General features: G+C 30.2%; 1 protein-coding gene across 4 annotated transcripts in view; it reads left to right on the forward strand.

Moving 5' to 3' along the window:
* LOC145256166 (GTP:AMP phosphotransferase AK3, mitochondrial-like) overlaps positions 1 to 17,860 on the forward strand; it is a 410,511-nt gene that overhangs the window by 41,521 nt on the left and 351,130 nt on the right. For all 4 annotated transcript variants that reach the window (XR_013863940.1, XM_080114767.1, XM_080114762.1 and 1 more), the window contains exon 4: positions 516 to 634. Coding sequence is in view for 3 of the 4 variants with exons in the window: in XM_080114767.1 (XP_079970893.1) it covers positions 516 to 634 (119 nt within the window). In the remaining variant the exon portion in view is untranslated. The remainder of the gene's footprint in view (positions 1 to 515; positions 635 to 17,860) is intronic.

The raw sequence follows: 17,860 nt of genomic DNA on the forward strand, positions 1-17,860 counted from the left end.
TTAATCAATCACTCACACAGATGTATTTTTATGCTTGCAACAATATATGCACATATTACATGATTTTTTAGGCAATTCACTCCCTTTAAAATACAAACAAAGAAACAACTGTATATTGAGAAATTTAAAAAGAAATTGGAATCGATAATTGTATCAGAATCTAGAACCGAATCGATAATTGAATTGGAATCAAGAAAAATATTGGAATTGTTCCATCACTAATTGAAAAGAATAGCTTTTATTTGTTTGTTATACATTTTTAGGCATTTTATTGTTACTGACTTTTCAACTCAACACGAAAAAAAAGAAATTGCATATAACATTTACATTATCAATATGCAGTTCAAATTCTGTTAAATAGTACATATGGGATTCCCCGTGAAAATTACCTCTTGATTTCTTTCTTACCATTACTTCAGAATTCATCTAATTTATCTTGATATGTTCTACATTATTGCAGACAGATACTTCATTTTATCTCTGTTGGCCATATTGAACCTATTTTGTCAATTCAGGGAATCGATGATGTCACTGGAGAACCTTTAGTCCAAAGGGATGATGACAAACCAGAGACTGTGAGACAACGTTTGGAAACGTACAATAGACAAACAAAACCAGTTCTGGAATATTATAAGTAAGTATCTTATGGTTTTTTTTTTATCGATGTGTGCACAAATTTAGATCATTGAAATTAAGTGACCATGAGCCTCGTCAGTACAAAATGGCTGACCATTTAGAAATATCAGGTGATATATGTGCAACAGTTTCCAGTGATCTTACACTTTTTCTTGCCACTGGAATGGGGCACAGGGAGTATCCATTGTCTCTCAAGATTGAACAGAGGCCAGTATATAATTAAATGATATAGACATTCTGTGCCTGTTTGGTCTGTTGATCATTCTTTCTAGCGAACTACAAGCTGCATGATTTGAAGGCGATTACATCACATGAGCTTCTTCAAATTTCTTTATTTTGTTGTTTGTTGAATGTTAAAGATTATTTATTTATTTTTGCTTTTACATATTTGAAAAAATTGTTTGAAAATTCTTCTGAAAATTAGTCAAAAGCTAATAAAAAAAACAATAAAATTAAGCTAAAGACTTCATAATATTTAGAATTTAAAAAAATTATATTAGTTTGATTTTTATTAATTTGTTAGGTTTTTGAAAAAATAATCAAGATAAAGAATATCTATCTTATTCAGTTAACTATCCTTGAATTAACAAATGTTTCTTAAGTAGATTATACATACGTACGTATAATATATTGCTTTACACACACTCCTTTTTCCATCCTTTTAGTAGAACACACCCTATTTTATTCATACCCATAAGTCTCCCCGCCATTATATAACTGCCTTACAGTTTTTTTTTATCCTTGATTTTTTGTCTTTATTTTCTATATTATCGTTCTATTTTATTTTTATTTTCTATCCTAATGTATCCTAAACTAGACATCACATTTCTTTATATCTGTAACCTATCTCTCTTCTTTTTTGATGGCTTTAAAATGGCATAGCATAAAGAACTTCTATAACCCCACTTTTCTCTATGATATTTGTTCCTTATTGAACTGGTAAATAAACTCATATATAACTATATTTATTTTGTTTTAAATTTATATATATATTTTTCTCTTTGTCTGTCTATCTGTCCATTCCACTTTTTCTTGGAAACTACTTGTCTGATATGGTTCAAATTTTGTATGGACCTTTGCTATACTACAATGCAGTGAACTAAGAATTATGGTATCCATTCAATGCACAGTTAGGGATTAGTATTTAATGCAAAAATGAACACAAATTTAATCATATTCAATGATCAATTTGACATAAAACACTCATCTAAGTGAACGGATTATAACTTTTATCCTTTTTTAATAGACGAAAAGTCTAACTTACATACATAAGCAAACATTGTTCAAAATAGCAAAGTTCTTCAGATTAATTATGCCTTTTTAATTTTTTCATGATTATCTTTTGTTAAAATAAAAAAAATATAATATATATTCCATATGTATTGTAAACGTTTTTGATTCTTTGTTGAATCATCATCAAGTAAAAAGCAAATGAACAAAAAAGCTTCGGAAAAGATAAAAATTTTAAAAGATAGCCGAGAAATGATCAGATGCCAAGAGAACATTTTCACACTGTTCTAGGACAGTCATTAAGAATTTAAATTCCACAATGCCAGAATTAGCATCACAGGATAAAATTATATCGCCTCGAGCATTTTAAAATGTTGTTGCTGGTTTCAGTAATGATATAACATTTTAATTTCATAAAGGAATGAATGTTTTTATTAAAATATAGAAAATAGCACAAAATTGTTGTAAATATTGAAAGTATTAGATGGTTGATGTGGGCCCAAGATTAGAACCATGGAAGGAAAACATGGAACACAGATTAGGTATAAGAAAGATAAATAAACCAAAAAGATTACAAGGATAGGATAATGGGTAAGCAGAGCTTACTATTGGGTGGTGTCCCTTATGGGTACTTGTACACGTTGCACACTACTAGTACTCCTGCTGATTCTATGGTATTATGATACTGCACCTTGAGAGTGTTATTTCACATCATAATATGGTACTGAAAGAGCCCATGATGAAAGTAAGTTTTGGTCTCTCAACAGTGGTTTTTCTTACTGAAATATTAATAAACTGAATCTAAATTGTTCAATAACATGATTGAAGCCATAAAAATGAGATGTACAATTTTTAGGAGACAACATTAAGGGAAGAGTTATCTCTCATCTGTCCTGTAGTCTGTCCCGATATCTTGTGATGAATTAATAAATCAATAAAGTGTTTTGCATAGTATTGGCATGTTCCAGTTTTAACTTATTTTTTTAATTATTTCCTTTTTACTCTTTGCTTTGGTTTCAGATTTGTTTTTATTAATATACATTCCATTTTCAAATTTTTTTAACTGTATGGTTCTGTTTTTACTCTTCTCTCCAGTTTCATTCCAGCATTCAGGTTTGTTTTGGCATGTGCCATTTATATTCTAGTTTCTGATTTTTATAACAATATACATTTTCTTTTTCGATTTTTAAAATGTATTCCATTTTTTGTTTTTTGTTTTATTCAAGTGTTAATATTCATTTTGACCAGTTTTTGATTTTTTTTTAACAATTAACATTTTTATTTTTACTTCTTTCCACTACAAACAAAGCTTTTTGCCACTTGGAAAGTAAGGGGCTACTATTTTGGATTGTGCCTAACAGGGACTGTTGGGAATTGAGCAACAAGATGTCTGTTCACATTACATTTAAACTTCTGCAGGTTAGTACGGTCAGGGAAGCAGGAAACTGAAGGAATTACAAATTTTAGCAATCTGAAGGAAGAAACTATTATAGGCTTCCGGCATTTAAGGACCTCAACAGTGAAGAGGTGAGATTTTGCTGTGTGTTGGGTTAGTCGGAAGTATGTACATCGAGATGGCACAAATGCTATGAGTTCATCAGAGCACATTTCATTTAAGTACCTGCAAAACAAGCACAGGGATACTATGCATTCCATTTACAAATATTCTGAAAATTATTTTTGTTTTTATTCTTTGCTTCAGTTCTGTGCAAGTGTTCATGTGTGTTTTTGACATGTTTCATTTATGTAATGTTTTTTTTTATTTTATGTATCTATACAGTTTCTAATTTTCAATGTGTGACGTTTTTTCTGGTTCATTATGTAGTTTTGACATGTTCCAATTAAAAAAAAAGTAACACCAAAATAGTACTAAAATAAATCTGTTAAAATGAAATTAATTTTAAAGTTGAAAATGTGTTGGCTAGTAGAAGCATCTTGGAATAAATGAAAAATATGAAATGAACAGACAAACTGTTTTAAAACATGCTGAAATGCAATTTTTAAGTTGAAATAAATTGTAATTAATTAATAATGATACATTAAAATTAAGTAAAATTTTTAAAAAGATTAAATTGTCATCATTATTAATTGTTATTTTTATCGGTTATTCCAATATGTCAACAGCAAAGAATAAAAACAAGAAAGAAAAAACATGCTGAAAAAAAATAGACAAAACAATAATTATGAATTTAGAAAAACAAAACAGCTTGAATATCTCCAAAATTTTAAAGAAAAGATAAAATTTGAAGAAAGTATTGAACAACAAAAAAATAAATATAACAATAAAAATAATAGTGAATATACAAACGAAATATTTAGTATAAAAATATTATCCAGAAATGAAAAAAGAAATGGAAAAAATTCCAAATAGTAAAAAAACTATATTAGAAAAAAAAAACCCAATGAATTAATCCAAAATAATTCATACAAATAAATTGCAGAAATACAAAAATAGATTATGAAGCAATTGAAAAAAATATACTAAATAAATGTAACATATCGGAAAAAATATTATTTATTAGAAAAAATTAATTGAACAAATTTTCAATTTTTTAATAAAAAAAAGCCATAATTATTTGCACATTAATAAAATCTTATTTACTACTAGTTGTACCCATCCACGCATTGCTGTGGCTCGGTTGTTTAAAAAGGAATACAATAAAAAAAATAAAAATGTACTGAAAATTTAATGAATAAATATATATTTACTTATCTCATGAAAAGTTGTATTCTGTAATAGCTATATACATTTATTATTTATTTTTTTTAACACATGCACACAAACACATGCATGCACAGACTATAAGAACCATTAGTTATGCATGGTTTTTTGTTTATATTCTCAATACTTGTGGATATACAATATTTGGAGACTTATTATTGTTTATAGCAAACGCCCAGCGAATTGTAAAGTGTAATGCACACAAACAAGACAGTAATGACGTAAGCATGAAATGAACTTGATGCAGTGCAAAGTAATGTCTTTTAGTGATGCCATATTGTAACCGTCTTTTAGTAATGCCATATTAGTAACCGTTTGTTTATGAAGTGTAGAATTGGATTCCAGAATATGAGAATTATCAGAGCTCAATCGATCAGAATGGGCGGACTTTAGTAGGGGAGCCATTATTATTTATGATTAGGCAACTGTGTAGATTGTTAGGTTTATATTTTTATTAGCCAGTTACAGGTGGTGAAAACACAGAATCTGTGGAAAATGTAGAATTCATTCCAGTGACAACTGGGAGTAGTGGTAGAACTACATATTTAGAGAGAAAAATAGGGACTTCTTCCTCTAAAGATTGTCCAATTGTGATGGTGTTGCTTGTTGGATGCAATGTAGCATTTTAATATCGCTACTGAATGTGTATAAAATGGTGGTCAAAAGATAGTGGCTATTAGCCTAAATTTATTGAATTTGTATGTGGCATTTGTTGTTGCAAATGTATGATACTTTGATCCAGAAGGGAATTTCTGCAATCATTTTATTATATAGGAGATAAAAAAAACAATAGCAGAAGAAATAAAATACTAAACAAAATTACTCTAGCTTGCAATCTTGCTTTGGCCATTAAAAATGTCATATGCAGACAAATTAAAATTTTGTGAAAAATATTAAGAAACAAAATGTTGTCTGTCTTTTGGGAGAATTTTTACCAAACAAGAAAAATACAGAAAATAATTCAAAAACTTGTAGGTGAAGTGAGTGAAAAAAATATTAACTAAAAAAATGAAAAACTTGAAGAATCCAATGGTATTCATAATGATTAATTATATTATTGACATTTTCATTTATTGAATAGAAGTTAGATTAAATATACAAAAAGTTAGTAGTAGCAGTGAAATTGAAAATCGGTAGCAAGTATGGAAAATGATTGATGGAAGATTAATTAGTGAATGTGTAGAAAAATGAGTTTCATGTAGACAGGTGGGTGAAAAAGATAATAAGTGTGTGTGTGTATGTATATATATATATATATATATATATATATATATATATATATATATATATATATATATATATATATATATATACATACACACACACACACACACACCTTATGGCATAATCACATTGACACACCGGTTATCATCAGATCACCGAAGTTAAGCAACAATGAGCCTGGCTAGTACCAGATGGGTGACCATTTGGGAATTCTAGGCGTTGTATTTGCTTTCCGCTTATCTCGGCATTATTTCCACTTGCCTCTGGTATTCAACAATGTCGACTCAGGAGAGGTGTGGTTGCAGAGTGCGCAACTCTTGTCACAAAAATTTCACGCACAGGCACCCTTACAGTGGATATCCATAGTCTGTCAAGACTGAAGGAAACCTCTCTCTCTCTCTCTCTCTCTCTATATATATATATATATATATATATATATATATATATATATATATATAAATGACAAAAAGTGTATATTTCAAGATGTTCATCTTACCGTTTATTTCTTTCAGCATGTTAAAATGTTCAATTCTTGACAGTAACTGTTTCATGGCGCAGAACCATTCATATAATTATTATGTTAATTTTTTTAATCTTTTCCGCCCTGACTCATATATATATATATATATATAGACGGCTTCATCTGAATTTGTTCATCCTGTTAATGGGAGGAGGGACTTTTGTATGAGTGCTAACTGTTTTAATTTTTATCCTTAAATATTTTGCATGATCTAACAATCTTATAAATGTTTTTTTCTTGTGGTATCTGATGAGCAGTGTGTAATTGTTTCTGATTATATCATTTTGTACATTATAGAACAATTGTAAAACCATCACCAATTCTATCATTGCAAAATGCATATGTTTAATAACTAAATTTTTGTTATTGGAATTTAACTAACCATTATACATATATACAAGGGTTTTCCAAAAGTAAAGCCTCATATTTTTTTTTAACTCAAAATGTTGAAGAGCTATGAAGAAGGAAGTGGTACCATTAAAACAAGTGACCTTTTGAATTTATTTTTCTACATAGTCACCATCATTTTCAATGCACTTTTTCCAGGAATTTAATGATGCACCTCTCACATTGCTTTCTTAGAGCCTCCCACCATCAGTATCTGCAACACTAAAGAAACTTTCAGGCCATGAAGTTCGGTCATCATAACAATACAATTTGCAATCCCCTTTGATCCATTCAGGCAGAATAAAAATAGGAGATATTACTTTTGGAACGTCCCTTGTGTGTGTGTGTGTGTGTGTGTGTGTGTGTATCGTTGTTTATTTAACTCTGTCGCTTTCCTTTCCTTGAAAGAATTATACTGTTCATACTTTGTGTTTGATTTATGTGGCCCCAAACCTGAAACTTTACTCTTTCACCTAACACCTGAGTAACTGGTACATTACACCAGTAAACTTAATTCTACTACATATATAAAAGCTGGTGCTACTTAGCTCCTAAACCAAAGATGAGGACAGGGGTCATTGTAAAGCAGGGAGATTGGGTGATCTGAAATTAATGGTTTCACTTAAAATGTTGTCAAAACAAAAAAAGAATTCTCTATATGAAGTCTTTTTCAACTACTGTTATTGATTTTAAAAAGGTTGAAAGATTATGACAGATAACCGTACATTTTTTGTAATGTTTTTGTTTTTATATATGTTAAAATTATATTGAAATGTTTTTAACTATGGTTAAAAACGGCACAGTATAAATATATAAGTAAGAAATAGACAAAACCAAATAAAAAAAACAAAGCAAAATAATAACGTGTTAGTCATGTATAGCCGAGAAAAACACACACACTTAGAAAATACACAAAGTGGTTACGTTAATACTAGGTACGTGCAAAATGAATGCCGATGCTATAAATGTATACACGTTTTGACCCCTCCCTTTACTTAAAAATTCATCAAAACTTAGGAAATTAACCAATTTTAATGAAATTTTCAGTATTTATCAAATAATGATTACGGAATATAATGAACACGTTATTTTTTACTTAAATCTTAATGGAAATGTATTCCTTTGTTTAAACAAAAAATACCTTTACTAAAATTATGGTTTTCAGTAGTAAAAAAAAAAGTGAATGAATTTATTTTTGCTTTTTTTTTTTTTTGTTGTTGAAAATAAAGCATCACAAATTGTAACAATTAAAAAAAAAAAAATTTTTAGAGGAACATCTCAAAAAAAGCTCCTAAAGTCCGTACTAATGAATTTGATATAACTCGAAGAAAAAATAATTTCTCGAACTACCGATATTATTATTGAATTAAGCATTGTTTATTTAATATTTTCACACAAAAAAAAATTATAATTACAAAAAATATTTCTACTTTTTTTTTAATTACAGGTTTCACATAATTTTTATATGCAAGAGTCTAATATATTCCTTGCTTGAATGAATGTGAGACTTTCAGTGCTACATAATTTTTATATAATCTTGAATATAAATAAATAAAACATTTTTTTTTAATTTATAAGCAGGAATATAGAAAAATAATTAAAAATGGTAAAAATTAGACAAACGTTCACGATAGGAGTGTATGGAGGCACGGCTGGGTAAGAAAAAAAAAAAAGAAAAACAGCACCCCCTACCTCCCTTTAAACTACCTGATGTCATTTTCAGACAGCCTTTTGACTGTCTGAAATTTTAGGCTTTTTATAATCCATTAGACGAAGACTTTGTTTTCTTTCGGTTGAATGGAGCGAAAATCTCTCCCTTTTGAGAACTAACTAAGCTATTTTTTGTACAAACAAGGTGGTTTTTTTTTTGGTTTTTTTTTAATTCAGTATCTTAGGACTTTACTAATTGAAATACATCCAGAAAACTAATATTTATCTTTCAAAGGATTTTTACAATGACTTTATTTAACTTCAAAATTTAGCTGAATTAGTTAGCTCGCCATGAAAACGTTTTTCATAACTCTTTTTTTTTTTTTTTCACATGTACTATGTACAGGCAAAAATGGGTGGATAAAAATGGGGGACCTAGTTTTGGAAGCCGATTTATCATAATTTTTTTGTAGATTTCCGACTACTTTTTGATTGTATTTGAAAGATTAAAGACTAAACTTAATTTCCAAAAGGAAAAAAATATTTGTACACGTGAAAATTTATGAAAATTTTTTCACGGCGAGCGACCCAATTCAGCTAAATTTTGAAGTTAAATAAATTCATTGTAGGTGATCGCTCATCCCCCTCTCAGTACAGGCCAATAAGTCTCCTGTGCGTCATGAGTAAGTTGCTAGAATCTGTGTTAAATACAGAAGTAATCAAACATCTCAACAAAAATAACCTTCTTAGTGACACTCAATATGGTTTCCGTTCTGCTAGATCTACAGCAGATGTCCTTACAGTTATATCGCATAGGATTAGCAAATCTCTCGACGGTGGCAATCTTTCTAGGGCAATTGCTCTTGACATATCTAAAGCCTTTGATAGGGTATGGAATAAAGGTTTACTTCATAAGATCGCTAGCTATGGTATAGCTGGAAAAGTCTTCTCAATTATTAAATCATTTCTTTCTGATAGGTTCATAAGAGTAGTAGTTGAGGGGCAAAAATCAGAAGCTCACAGTATTAATGCCGGTGTCCCTCAGGGATCCATCCTGGGCCCAACTCTTTTCCTGATCTACATTAATGATCTTCCAAATCATATCCTTACATCATTTGTAGACATTTATGCTGACGACACTACCATTTATGGTACCACATCTAAGACAGTAAACGACCAAGTTCTCTCCAATTCTCTCTCTTCTGATCTTGAGCACGTAGTACAATGGGGAAAGGAGTGGCTGGTTACTTTTAATCCATCTAAAACCAAGCTTCTCTCTTTACATCATCAACATTCTAATCCACATTTGTCATCAATTGAAATGAATGGCTCTCGTCTTCAGGAGGCCTCAAGTTTTGACAAGCTTCTGGGCTTGACCATTACTCCTGATCTTAAATGGAACACATATATCAAATCTGTTGCCAAGGCCGCTGGAAAAATGGTGGGATCTTTCTATCGATCCAGTAGATATCTCACTGCTGATGCTATTCTCTATCTATATAAGAGCCAGGTACGTCCAAGGATGGAATACTGTTGCCACATCTGGGCAGGAGCTGCTAGAAAGGACTTATCCTTCCTTGATAAAGTTTAAAATAGACTTCGTAGCCTCGTAGGAGATGTCCTTTTCTCCTCCTTGCAACCTCTATCTCACAGAAGAGATGTTGCGAGTTTGTCTCTGATGTATCGTTATTTTCATGGAAAGTGTTCAACTGAGCTTCAATCTATGGTCCCCCCTCGCCAAACTTTCACAAGAAACACTCGTCTAGCTGTAAACACTATCAATAATTCCCCCACTCTTTATCTGTGCCTAAACCTAAACGTAGATTCCATGAACAAAGCTTCTTTCTTAGAACTGCACGCCTGTGGAATTGTCTTCCGTTTTCCTGCTTTCCGGCTGACTACAATATGGTTGTGTTCAAGTCTAAAGTAAATAAGTTCTTGATGAGCCGTTCCATATAAGTTATTAAATTTATCAAATTTTCATTACTAATGATTACTATATTGACCAATTTCTACTGTACACTCTTTAACCCTTATCCTTGAGTGGCCTCTGGGCCTTGATAATGTGGTGATGCCTTTGTAAAAAAAAAAAAAAAATCCTTTAAAAGATAAATATTAGTTTTCTGGGTCTATTTCAAAGATAATTAGTAAAGTCCTAAGATATTGAATTAAATAATAATAAAAAAAAAAACACCTTATTTATACAAAACATAAATCAATTGGTCCAAAAACCGAGTGATTCTGGCATTCGCAAAACGCAACAAACTAAAATTTTGTAAACATAAAAATTACGAAGGCCCAAAATTTCAGGCAGTCTATTTCTATGTTCCTGTTTTTAAATTAATTAAAACAAAAATTATTGTTAAATACCAAAAATATGTTACGCCGAAAATTTTATTCTTGCGAGCAAGGAAATTATTAAAATCTTGCTTATAAAAATTATGTGAAACCCGTAATTTAAAAAAAAAGTAGAAATATTTTTTTGCAATTAGAATTTTTTTGTGTAAAAATATTAAATGCTTATTGCTTAATTCAATGGTAATATCGGTAATTCGAGAAATTCATTTTTCTTCGAGTTATATAGAATTCATTAATGCGGATTTAGGGCTTTTTTTTTTTTTTTTTTTTTTTTTTTTTTTTTAGGGTCTTTTTTATGTTCCTATAAAAATTATTTTATTTTTATTGTTACAAATTACGATGCTTTATTTATATAAAAAAAGCAAAAATAAATTCTTGCTTTTTTAATGACTACTGAAAACCATAACTTTAGTAAAGGTATTTTTTGTTTAAACAAAATAATACATTTCATTAAAATTGGTTAATTTCCTGATTTTTTGGTGATTTTTTTTTTTTTTTTAAGTAAAGGGACGGGTCAAAATGTTTATATATTTTGAGCATCGGCATTCATTTTGCCCGTACCTAACATGTACAAATATATATATATATATATATATATATATATATATATATATATATATATATATATATATATATATATATATATATATACTAGCATATGGGTGCCCGGCGTTGCCCGGGTGTTTGGAGGTGTATGCTGAGCAAAAAAAAGGGGGTAATTTTTTAAACTTTGACCCCTATTATGACCCCTGAAAATTTATTGTTTTGGGCTCAAATCAAGTTATTAAGTTAGATTCATGTCCACGGAAGCTATATCTAAAATTTAAAGTGTGTAGACCCAAAATTGTCGGAGAAGTTTGGTAGAGTTCTCAAAGCTCAAATCGTTGAACTTTGACCCCTTAATCGCCAAATTTCTGGCTAAAAACCGATCACATAGATTTTTCCAAATCTCAGTACCCTGTATATCAAATTTCGAGTCTGTAGACTAAAAATTGACAGAGTTATTTCGTAGGGAAATGTACACACACACACACACACACACACACACACACACACACACACACACACACACACTTTAACTTTTATAGATATATAGATTTAAAATTTGAGTCTGACAGAATGACAAAATTATATTGCAAACCGATATATTAAACAAACGAACTTCAAAGAGACAAATGAACACATAAGTAAAAACAATTTGTATTAGAAAACATTTATTATTCCACGTCTTTTTTTTACAGACCTGACGACTGAGGTTCGCTCTTAATAAAAATTGTTTTTTATAGTCTTAATTTTGACTTCCTTTTTCATAAAAAACTAAAAAAAAAATCAAGAAAGAAAAGAAATTTAATTTTATTTTTTCATTAATTTCTTTCTGTGCAAAGCAATTCTTTCAAACTTACTCTGTTTCCAAAATGTTTTTATTTTATTCCCCTCCCCCTTCATTCATTTTCCTCCGCATCCTGGCAAGATTACTGTACACATAGATTCGAAAAAATAGTCAAAAACAAATATATAAATAAATGTTATCAAAGGCAAGATAAGTTACTTTTCTACCTAACTGGATATCTTTTTTGTGTTTTTATTCAATGTAATATATTTATTCAGCTCGAAAAACATACAGTGTTTACCGATGTGTTGGAAAATTCAAGATGGCGTCTCACACCCTCTTTAACACCGTAAGTTTGGGAAAAGGTGTTATAAATAAAAAACTATACAAAATACTATTAAAAACCCGCCGAATATATGTCAACCTATGTCACGGTAACATATATTGAGCGAGTTTTTAACAGTATTTAAACAGGGCACATCGTAAAAACTGACCCATTAATTTTCCTGAAGTAAAAACTATATAGTTTTTAAACTTTTAAAACTGTACATTATAAAAAGAAAACTGTTCGAGTGATTTTTTTTTTTTTTTTTTACATGGGTGTCACCACTTATCAAGGCCCAGAGGCCACTCAAGGATAAGGGTTAATAGGTATACATTAGTCATTGTGATTTTAGCATAGTAAACAGTGGGAATTTTGTAACTTGGATTACTTGAAAAAGAAAACTGTTCGAATGATTGAAAATGAAAACAAAATAACAATGTAAATATATTGATAAGAAAAAAAACAAAAACAAACGAAGTTTCCGTTTCAGGAACCCGAGTTTAATTTTATGTCGTAATCATTCAACTCGTTAGCGGTTTTATTCAGCGATTAGGGATAACCATACGACATATCTAATTACCAAAGCGATTTTTTTTTTATTTTTATTTTTTTATTAAAACTAAACCTGTTTAGTTTTAATGAACCAATTTTTTTTAAAGCCAACACTTTAGTTATTTTGAGAGCGTGCAACTGCACCCGAAAGGTTGATTAGGAAACTCCAAATCTTTTTATGACTCGGAAAAAAAAGGGCTTTTTATCGGCTTAAATGATAAACTAATGTTAAATATTAGTATTTGCCATCGATTCTGAAATAAAATGAAATCCTGACATTGTGATCATTTTTGCAGGTGTTATGTGCCAAATATTGAAATAAGAATGTTTAAATTCAATTATTGTAATTTAAGTCTTTAATTTTAAAGTCGATTTTATTTATAAAATATCTTTTTAGAAATCAATCTCAAAAACAATCTGAACAATAAATCTCTTTTGTTATGGCTAAGTTTTTGTCAAGGGTAGAAATTATAATAGACAAGTATTCATCCATGGTGACATTTTACCGATTTCCTGGTTTACAGGTATTCTTGCTAAATTTCTTCGAAAGAATTGACATAAACAATACTTCAACTAAATACGTATATTTCATGCAATAATGACTTTTATTTCTTCTGACTTTTCCTAAACTAAACATAAAACATCGGTTAGGGTTAGTTTAACATTCTGTAAAAGTACCTTCCGTTTTTTTTTTTTTGTTTGTTTTTTTTTTGTACTTCTGCAGAGAAGGTAAAAAACCGATAAAAACTGGATATATTTTTCGTGTTTTTATTCAATTTAACATGTTTATTCAGCTCGAAAAGAATACAGTGTTTACCGATGTGTTGGAAAATTCAAGATGGCGTCTCACACATTCTTTAACACCGTAAGTTTGGGAAAAGGTGTTATAAATAAAAAACTATACAAAATACTATTAAAAACCCGCCGAATATATGTCAACCTATGTCACGGTAACATATATTGAGCGAGTTTTTAACAGTATTTTAACCGGTTTTTTATTTATTACACCTTTTTCCAAACTTACCGTGTTAAAGAGAGAATCGGCCGCCATCTTGAATTTTCCAATACATCGGTAAACACTGTATGCTTTTCGAGCTGAATAAACATGTTAAATTGAATAAAAACACGAAAAATTTGCCTTTGATAACATTTATTTGTTATATATTTGTTTTTTGGCAACTTATTCGAATCTAATTTAAGACCACGAGTGAAATGAGAAAAAGAAGTCAGCGGGTTTGGTTGCCATAACAACGTGACGGTAGTGTACGTGTGTGTGTGCGTGTGTGCGCGTATTTCGTGTAGTTTAGTTTCGCATAATAGTTTCGTATTTTTTTAATTTGTAAATAACAAGTTATTAAAAAATTAAACCCTTCCAAGATGGACAATAAATAAAGCCATAATATTTTATGGTAAAGGTAAGAGCGTAGAAACGATTGTTTTTTAGGAGATGTGATTATTGGATTAACCAATCAGAAATCGTCTGTGGCACACACATCTCTGTTTTTATAGATATACTAGCAATCGGTGCCCGGCGTTGCCCAGGTGTTTTGAGGTTAATGCTGAGAAAAAAAAACGGTCAATTTTTTTAAACTTTGACCCCTATTATGACCTCTTAACATTTATTGTTTAGGGATCAAGTAAAGTTAATAAGTTAGATCCATGTCCAAGAAATCTATATCTAAAATATCACGTGTTTAGACCCAAAATTGTAGGAGGAGTTTGGTAGAGTTCTCAAAGGTCAAATCGTTGAATATTGACCACTTAATCGCCAAATTTCTGTTGAAAACCTATCACATCGATTTTCCCAAATCTCAGTACCCTGTATATCAAATTTCGAATCTCTAGGCTTAAAATTGACAGAGTTTTAGCGTAGGGAAATGCACACAGACGCACAGACACACACAGACACTATCACTTATATATATATATATAAACATAAACATCATATATATAAGGATAATAGTACGCCATATATTTAACAAAAGACCATTATTTACTCAAGTGAAAGGAAAACCCGGGGGAACTTTACCCAAAAATAAATCTATATTTTTTTTGTGTGTATTGATAGTCTTATAAGCGAGTAATATATAAATCAGCCACCTTGATTCTTAACCAAACAGAAAGTTCTAGTTGGGGGATTTCCCACTTTTTTATGATAGCGAGGCCAAATTTCGCGAATTTGGCCTTTTTTAAAAGCAGTTTGGCCTTCAAAAGTTCTGTTTGGACTTTTTCTTCACCGATGAAATCTGGAGACGCAACGGGAATTTTCGGAAAAAAATGTTGTTACTATGCACATCTATGTATTGAAATACAATTTGTGGCAAAATTTCAGGAAAAACTAATGGATGGTTCTCTCGCAATAGTCCGGACAATTCGCTAAATTATCTCGTCAAAACCTTAAATCTCGAATCTTTGTGCATTTTTTTTTGGGGGGGGGTGTAATTTGGCATAATAGTGTCCATTTAATAGTATTATCTTGAATAAATAAAAAAATAAGGAAAATTACAAAAAAAAACAAACAAGAACAACAAAAGTGTGCCGTATTTTTAAAAGTTTTATTGCGTTGTTTTTATTTGTTTTTTTTATTTCATCGGTGAGGAAAAAGGCCAAACAGAAATTTTGAAGGCCAAACTGCTTTAAAAAAAGGCCAAATTCGCGAAATTTGGCCTCGATATAAAAAAAAAAAAGGGAAATCCCCCTACTTGAACTTTCTGTTTAATTAATAATGACTCGCTTGTAGCGTTGATTTTTTTCTTTTTTCGCTATAAAAAAATAACTACTTGATGAAATTACGTGATTTTTTCTGTAGGAAAACTTTATCCCATTTTTTAAATATTTCCATTTTTTAATGTCAATGGAAAACTGCACAAGTAACCAAACCCGAAATGTAAAGACCATGAATGAACGCGCGTTTTTTTTTTTAGTTTAGTTTCATAATGGCGGCCGTGACGTGATGTCGGAGGTTCGATTGTTAGATTGTAGTTTCGTATTTTTTTAATTTGTAAATCGCAAGTTAGGAAAAAATTAAACCCTTCCAAGATGGACAATAAATAAAGCCATAATATTTTATGGTAAAGGTAAGAGCGTAGAAACCATTGTTTTTTAGGAGATGTGATTATTGGATATATAGATATAGATAGATAGATTTGGAAATATATATATATTTGGAAATATATATATATATATTTGGAAATTAACTTTAGCCTTTAATCTTTCAAATACAATCAAAAAGTAGTAAGAGAACTACAAAAAGAATACGATAAACCGGCTTTCAAAACTACGTCTCCCTATTTTTATCTGCAATTTTTGCCTACTAATGCAGAGAAGAGAAGAGACGACTAAAGCAAATAATGTAAGGGGAGATAAGTCATATTTTAAGTTACTAAGATTTATCTCCCCTATGTTGTTTGATTTCTTAAAGGTTATCATGTCTTAACAATCCTTGGGGCTAGAAGCTAAGTGTAGTACGTTTTCTGATATTACACTTCATCTTTATTGTCCTCAGTCAGTAAATGAGAAATTCTTCTAGACTGAGTCAATTTTAATTGTTGTTTCAATCTAGAGTACCCCTTTTTGGGAAGTTGAACATAAAAAAAAGCAACCTAGTGTTTAACTTTGTTGAGTAAGTAGGAACAAGGTTCCTAAACTGATTAAATTCATTTTCATACAAACTTTAACTATAAATGATATTGAAAAAAAAAAGCAGTGCTGTAAATGGTATTGTGAAAAAGATATGCTGGAAGGGGGGAAAAAAAGGGCAGTATGATTAGGCAGAATTGACTATCAATATGTCAGATGTGGTGCTATTTGAGTCTAAATTTTAAAATTCGATCAGATAGCTTTATATGTTAGATTATTTGATCTAGTAGTCTTCAATTCGCTGTTTCGATACCTCATTGTAATATAGATTCTTATTCCAGTAACTTCTTTCAAAGAACTGCAAGCTTACAGAACACTTTCTGGTCACTGCTTTCCTCCTACCTATAACGCCTGTTTTTGCAATAATCATCTTTTGTTCTTGTTAGCTTCTTACATCAAGTGGCTTTACACCTTATTTGGAACGATATTTATATAAAAAAAACTATAATTTAAAAAATGATCAGGCCCAAGCTTAAATTCCATAAAACTTTTGCTCTTTTGAAAATCGACATTAAATTTGAAAACTTGTATTCATTATGAAAAAATTATATCATTTCATTAAATACATGCTCACTATTACATTTGGATATTCCTTTGATTTCTAGTTATTGAAAAAACAACATTAGTTGATTTGCAAAGAATAGTCTCATAGGGGTGGGGTGCGGGCATATCATAGATAGGTTAAGGAGCAAATTTCACAAACACTACACAATGTTTATATGAAGAGAATTGATTGTATGTTGTAAATAAAATTCTATCTTTTTAATATGAATAATGTAATTATTGGGTAGAGTTCCCAAGCGCACATCAAAAGTGCTTGTGTAGTATAGAGGATGATATACAATTTTTTGAGAAAATGAACATATGTGTATGGAAAATATAAAGTGTCATTTTCGTGAATTTTGTGAAGCAGGAGGGTTTTAAAGGATGCAATGTCTCATCAGCCAACAATCAATACAGGCAGTTTTTTTCCATGTTTCAACAATTTTGAGCATGAAAAAAAAAATGTTTCTGAAAGTCACGAGAGCTGTGCTGTTTTCTGACTTTGTAGACACGTCCACGCATGTTTACCGCAAAGAGATAAAAAAAGTGCTTAGTACTGTTGTTGGAAAGATGGTTAATAATTTTGTGGGTGTTTACTAAATCAGTTGTTAGACATGAAACCTTCAATTGATTCAAGGCATTCAGATTATGGCAGGTGTCCGATGGAGGGTATTTGTTTATTTGTACATCTCTGAACGATTTCCAAACAGTGAAAGTTCTGAGCAAGATGGGCATTTCAGATTG

This window comes from Euprymna scolopes, chromosome 3, assembly GCF_053919585.1.
Source record: "Euprymna scolopes isolate OS-2025 chromosome 3, ASM5391958v1, whole genome shotgun sequence".
NCBI lineage: Eukaryota > Metazoa > Mollusca > Cephalopoda > Sepiida > Sepiolidae > Euprymna > Euprymna scolopes.